The sequence below is a fragment of the Chenopodium quinoa genome, unplaced genomic scaffold (genome assembly GCF_001683475.1).
Source record: "Chenopodium quinoa cultivar QQ74 unplaced genomic scaffold, ASM168347v1, whole genome shotgun sequence".
In the NCBI taxonomy this organism is placed as follows: Eukaryota; Viridiplantae; Streptophyta; class Magnoliopsida; order Caryophyllales; family Amaranthaceae; genus Chenopodium; species Chenopodium quinoa.
In genome coordinates, this window is record NW_018742393.1 from 1,777,504 (window position 1) to 1,784,148 (window position 6,645).

General features: G+C 32.7%; 1 protein-coding gene across 1 annotated transcript; it reads right to left on the reverse strand.

Annotated features, from left to right (window-relative positions):
* Positions 1 to 2,261: 2,261 nt before the first annotated feature.
* LOC110703388 (uncharacterized protein At1g04910-like) lies at positions 2,262 to 6,216 on the reverse strand. Its single transcript, XM_021881194.1, has 8 exons — positions 5,225 to 6,216; positions 4,762 to 4,829; positions 4,534 to 4,622; positions 4,277 to 4,442; positions 3,873 to 4,162; positions 3,572 to 3,776; positions 3,325 to 3,482; positions 2,262 to 2,936 (listed from the first exon to the last, which is right to left on the reverse strand). The coding sequence occupies exons 1-8, from the start codon at positions 5,649 to 5,651 to the stop codon at positions 2,687 to 2,689; spliced, it is 1,653 nt and encodes a 550-aa protein (XP_021736886.1). The 5' UTR covers positions 5,652 to 6,216; the 3' UTR covers positions 2,262 to 2,686.
* Positions 6,217 to 6,645: the final 429 nt, after the last annotated feature.

The following is a 6,645-nucleotide window of genomic DNA, read 5'->3' on the forward strand; positions in this document are numbered from 1 at the left end:
TTTTTTTTTTTTTTTTTTTTTTTTTTTTTTTTTTTTTTTAATGATTTCGGAGTATTAAGTTTAACCATTTTTTCTTCACCATTTTCTGGTTATCAATATCATGGTACATGCTTTAGCCATCTGACCTGTTGCGCTACGCTCCCGAGTAGAGTTAGATGTTTGTGTGAGGTGATACCTTTAGGAAATGAACATGAACTCACAGACGCCATTATGGCACAATTTCATCTAGACATCTAGAGTTACCAGATCCATATTTGGTGGACATTAGTTAACTCATATTTAGTAACCTAGATTTTCTGCGCTGGATTTGAATTGTTCGTAATTCAAACAAAGTAACTTGTTTTCAACTCAAAACTGTTATTGACCCCATAAGAAGTGCCCCAACCTTAGGTAAAATTCACTACTCTTGAGTAATATTCATTATTATAATCTACAGTAATTGATTTGAATTTGATGAGCGACATTAATAGAGTTAATCCTACTCTGTACATTAAAGTGATAAACACAATTCGAGCAACATGCATGTTTTGATGAATTACATTAACCTAAAAATTCATTAATATCGGTTTAGTTTTGATGATTCGCTTGTTCAATATAAACGAATTTGAACCGTATATATGATGAGGCAGAATATAACCTAAATGAAATTAGTACTTAATCAAATCCCAACTTGAACTACTTAATCAATTTTGAACTCCCAACTACTAGCTAAGTGGCTTCTAGGAAACTGTTTTTATTTCCTTGGATCTGTAAATTTACCTTATTTGTTGGTTTTTGGATCACTAAGCTTCTCTTGGAAATTGGATCATTTTACTCTTTTATATTCTCTTTACAACGGAGCAAAAACAAAATTTATCCCTAATTACGCCTTAATCTTGTTCCTTAATATCTCTCTCCTATCTGACTCGGTCAGGGTGTCCTAAAAACTCATAAATGACAGGTCAATGAAACTAAGATTATATTAGATTCTTTATTTATGTACTCCGTATATTATATGGTGGACTCACCAATACCATTAATCATGGGGTACCCATTGTTTGAATATAAATAATCATATAAAAATTATATTGTAAGAATATTTAAGTATATAAATGGAGTATTTGTATATTCTAATTGAAGGCGAATATCCCACCACAATATGTTCGCATTAACATCGTAATCAAAGTCACCCCCTTAACAACCATTGAAAATCATGCGTCTGAGTGGTGTAGAGGTACTGTATAATTTATTATTTATGATCATAAATAAATTGTATTATAAAAAATTAATAAAAAGCATATTTGGGTTTATGTTAGTTTGCCAAGTGGCCTTCTTAGGACAGTGCTAGCTGTAACACTTTTATTGGCAAAACACCAAAAAGTAGGAGAAAAGGAACGGTTTATTCATGTGTTTTTTACATGTTATCAACTTTGATCTCGTCTCCTAAAATACCCACCTTTTCTCGATTTAACTCACAAGTAATTATGCTTCCATCTTCTTTCTGTTGCATGTAATCAATCTCCTTTAATTTAGAGATAACAACGTTATAGTTGATTTGTCGTCTTTTCTTCTTGTTAGGGGTAAGACTGCATAATACGCGTTTCTCTTTAAGAACGAGCATTTTAGAGATAACAACATCATACAGTACTCGATTTCTTATCTTCTCGGTTGTTAGGGGTATAAGACAGTATAATACGCGTTAGTCATGGGAAAATTCCGGTTTAAAGGTTAAATAGGTTGGAACTCTTGGAAGTGTGAGATAAAACAGAAAAAAAATTCTCACGTTGTAAACAGATTTTGTCGGTGAAGAAGATGAGGTGATTTATATAAAAGGTCCATATACTTTGATTGTGCAAAGTTGCATTCACATTCAGATTTAATATGAAAAAGTTTGTTACAATTGGACCACTAATTAATGCCATTTTTCAGCTTGAAGTATAAAAGTGGACTTAAAATACCAACGAATTTTATGTTTGTAACAACTTACTAGTATTAAACGTGGACGTTTAAGTGATAGCAACTCCTCTCTTTTCAAGAACCAGGACTTTCAATTTAGAATTAGTAGTCAAAATACGTGCATAATGATGTTTAAAAGTAAACGGGAAGAATGAGAGTAATATATTAAGTATATTAATTTCGTGATAATGACAAGAAGAAATTGGCAAAAATAGACTAATACGGACAAATATGTGTAAAATTATGAATTTGTGCTCGGTATGGACAAGCTTGAGTTTTGAATTATTTAGATTGCTTGTCCTTCGAGTAGGGTATAAAGAAAGAAATGCTTCAAAAACCATATAATTTAGTATCAATGACATCGACAAATTCGACAGGGAAAAAGAAGAAAAGAATTCCAAAATTTTGAATGACCTGTATATGCAAGCTGTAGTCTACAACTGTGGCTCATTCATATCAGGAAACCTATGAGAATGGCAAGCTAGCTTCTCTATACATGTAATAAACTTATTAGCTAGGGTGTAACAAGACTAAAAAATATGTTCATGATGTGCTGAAGAAAGCCTAAGAAAGCATTAGTTTTCAATCTATGGCTCGAAATCATCAGCCCTTCTGTATTATGCTTATACCTGTGTATGTGGGAAGAGGCCACCGGTGTGTATGTGTGTGCATGATGCAAACTGTACAAAAGTTGCATCTGGATGTGTATAGGAACATCCCATCAGCATGGAGGAGAGAGAAACTAGAGAATTCACGCGATTTGCAATGCTTCATCTGGTTGTTGTTCCAAACATTCATAAGGATTGGTATAGAAATAGTCCTCTTCTTTGGGTTTATTAGGAATCACAGTTCGGGTATGGGGAGTTCCCATACGGTCAGCATGAGCTTCCTTCACAGCAGATGAGAACTCATCCCAACTCAATGATCCGTCGCTGTATTGATCAATCAAGTGAACCAAGAGCTTCCTATCCAGAGAAATTGTCTGCTTGAAATCCATATATCTGCAAGAACAATAAAAATAGATATTGTACGATTTTATAGTAGAAAAAAAAGAAAAAATAAAAATAAAAAATCTGAATACAAGGGCTAAAATCAATAGCTTAGGTCATGCAATAAAAATTGCGATAAGGTCAGTCCTCCAGCTAGAGCAGACACTACAGAGATGCTTAGATGGTCCATCCCTTTCTAATTTTGGGGAACAAGGTTTCCATTCTGTTTTACATTGTAAATCAATCATATTTACGTCTTTATCCATGCAAAATTATACTTTGTATATATTATGCCACCAATATAAGTCAACAGATTTTACAAGCAGCCAGATAAAACAAGAAAACAAGTGATTAGGAGACGACGTGTAAAACTTGGTATCTAAAAAGCATGGCACATTACCTGCGATGGCCCTCGACAACTCTAGCCATGTTTCCATCATAAGTAGGAACAAATATATCACTCTCCAAAGAGACCAAATAGTCTAATGCAGCCATTTGAGAAGAGTGATTTTGGAAAAATCTCAAGTCTGACGGTTCAAGTAGGGTCTCCTTTCTCACCTGTTTCACAAAATTAGTCAAAAAAATTCCACAATAGAATGCAAAATGATACAAGTAAGCAATCAGTCCATGCTTATATTAGTACTAACCAAATTTGGGTAAGATGCGGCTAAGCTGGCCATTCTCCTTTTCCCTCCGTAAATTTCCCCTGAAGCAATATAAATTTGGATATTGCGATCAATTCCCAGTGCACTCAGGGTTAAGGCAGTTTCCTCAGGGGTCAATGGGCAGAGACCATCTCGCCGTTTAACATCTGAGTCTATGACTTTTTCCTTCCACCAAGGGTAGGAATACCTGTAAATTATTAAGCAATTCCAATGTCAGGATTTTTTTTTACTCTATACTTGATATTTTAAGCACAAGTTGAACCCAAACAAATTAAGTCTTCACCTCATATCTGTCAGATTTCTCGCCTCATCTGCAGTACATCCCTGAGTACAGCCTGAAAATGCTAACATATCCATTTCGTATCGAAGATGAAGAACCAGAAATTGGCCCTTTTCTCTCAGGATGTTGACAACCCTTTGCCCCAATTCCTCAATTTGAGGAGTGAATTTCAATGCTTGATAATTCACCTTACAGCGCAACTTTTGAATTTCGAGAGGCAACCCATTATTCGCAAGCCGGGCATCAGTTTTATTCAAGTGTACAATCTTGTTCTTCATGAACAAGGGAAGTATCTGTTTTTGGCAAGAAAGAAATTAGTCGTATTCCATAATTAGCACCATTAAACAGATACCATAGACTTATATTAATCCAAGATCCATAATATAAAAGGATTGTATAAAGCTAACCTGGTTATGATAATAGGAAAGGTCAGACCAGCTAACCGGGGCCAATGAATGAGCCGGTTTTTCTTCAATTCGACTCTTCATATGTGGTGGCAACTCTTTCAATATCCGAACTTCATCTCTCAATGAATTGATGAAATGATCAACATCAAATATGTCTTCGAAATCACTGAAACGAATTCAAATAAACCATTTACAAGAAGTTCTTTATATTCATGACAAACTCATTCAACTCGAAATCTACAATGTGAAAATAATACCTAGGATCCTGCCAAAATGAAGTTTTATCCAACTCCGGAACAATAAGAGTTACATTCAGATATCTAGCAATAGCAACCATATCACATATCTGCAAAAATAGTCAACTACAATGTTGGTAGGAGAAATTGAAAGTCTTACTACTGTCAAAAAATCAATTTCAATTTGTCAATCACAAAAATAGAGAATTAGGCCTATTTGATTCAAATTAGTACACATAATCAACATACCGCGGCACGCATTTGATTAAGTCCACCATTGCAAGAAACCATAAGGTAACCATTGTTCTTATAAACCCCTGCCCAAAGAAAAAAATAAATAAATAAATTTCACAATATCAGCCTAAGAAAACTCGTTCCCCAATAATACTAACTGCCAATTCTAAAACAGAGAAAAATAATCACATGACCAAACCAACAGAACTACCAAACTGCACAAATTAATCAACAATAATGACAATTAAATTCCAATAACTTTTAATAAATTCATGTACTATAATAGAAAACATACAAAAAGAAATAAAAATCAGTTGTTACAAAATACAGTACATGACTTCAACAACAATACATCATAAATGATAAAACTCAAATTAGCCTAAAAACCCAGCAACATAACAAACACCCTTCATCAATATAAAACAATTACGTAAACTTACTTCGTCCACAAATAATCACAGAACCCGAAAAAACTTACTTTTTGGGGGACGATCGATCTTAGGCAGGATTTGAGAGCTGTCAAGAACTTTCAAATGTGAATCATAATCACTATGATTGAAGCAACTGTAAGACCAACCTTTAATCGCACTTGCTTTCCAATTATCACCACTTTGTACAGTAGTAAGTGCCATTAAAACCAACCACAAAAAAATTGTAACAAAACCTAATTTTAATCTCTTAGATCGATGATTTGCCGCCATTGATGCTCTATATTTATCATTTTTTGGAGAATCACCCAAAATATTTTCAACTTTTATATCCATCTTCCATTCTCTTTCTCCTACAACACCGCCATTGTTAACACCTTTTCTCTCTCTAATCAACTCAGTTGAAGATTCTTCAACCTTACACATAATTAAGCTATATTCTTGAGGTTTTTGCTTTTTTTCAACAATACCCACCATTTATTGAGGACTAATTAATGAAAAGTTTCAATCTTTTCTACTCATTCAGATGTAATTTTGGAAAAAAGAATGATTTTATTCTGAGTATGCAGCTATTGTGAGGAAATACTCAGGAAATTTAAGCAAATTAACAAAGAATGGCAAGATTGATTCAATGAATTAAATAATACCTGAATTAATTATATAATTAAAGAAGATGCCTTGAATTTCTCAAATTTTCAGAAATTTTTGCGCGTCGGGGAAAGTGATTAAATCTGAGTGAAAAAGAATTTCTCAAGTCAAATTAATTGCTAAAAATTCCACACTAAATCAAACTTTTTTCGCAAAATAAAAAATTAAAACCCAGTAATGCTGATTAAATTCAACGTGACTAACAAACAAAAAAAAACAATGTATGATTTTATTATAGAAAAATCTGGGAATGTAAACCGGAAAAAGGGTTGAGAGAGAATTTAGAGAGAGAAAAGATAAGAGAGCAGAGAAATAAGAAGAGAATTGAGAGTATTTATTTATGTTAAGATGAGAGACCAGATTTTACATAACCTCTAATTACGGCGTCGGTGAGTGAGCAGAGACGAAAAAAGATATTTTTTTTTTTATTGAAAAAAAAATGAAATATATAAAATATAATAGGAAATGATTTCTTTAATTGGGTAACTACTTTATTAATTAATTAATAATATGGTAAGTCGTAATTATAATTGGTGAAGTATTTTATTAGTATATAATATAAGAGTAAGTGTTTTAGTATGAGAGGGAATATAATTATGAAGATTGTATATTTTTACATCATTTATTTATATCTTAATTGGGAGGTGTAATTATAATTTTTCTTCATTCCTTTTAAATCTTTTTATTTGTATTTGGACTACTTCTTATTGTTTGGTAAATTGATTGGCACTTAGCTAAAGAAGGTTAATCAAAGTGAAGTTTTGGTCGATTAAACCTTCTTTATATTGATAAAGGGTTGAAAATTTATTTGCTCTTATCAAAT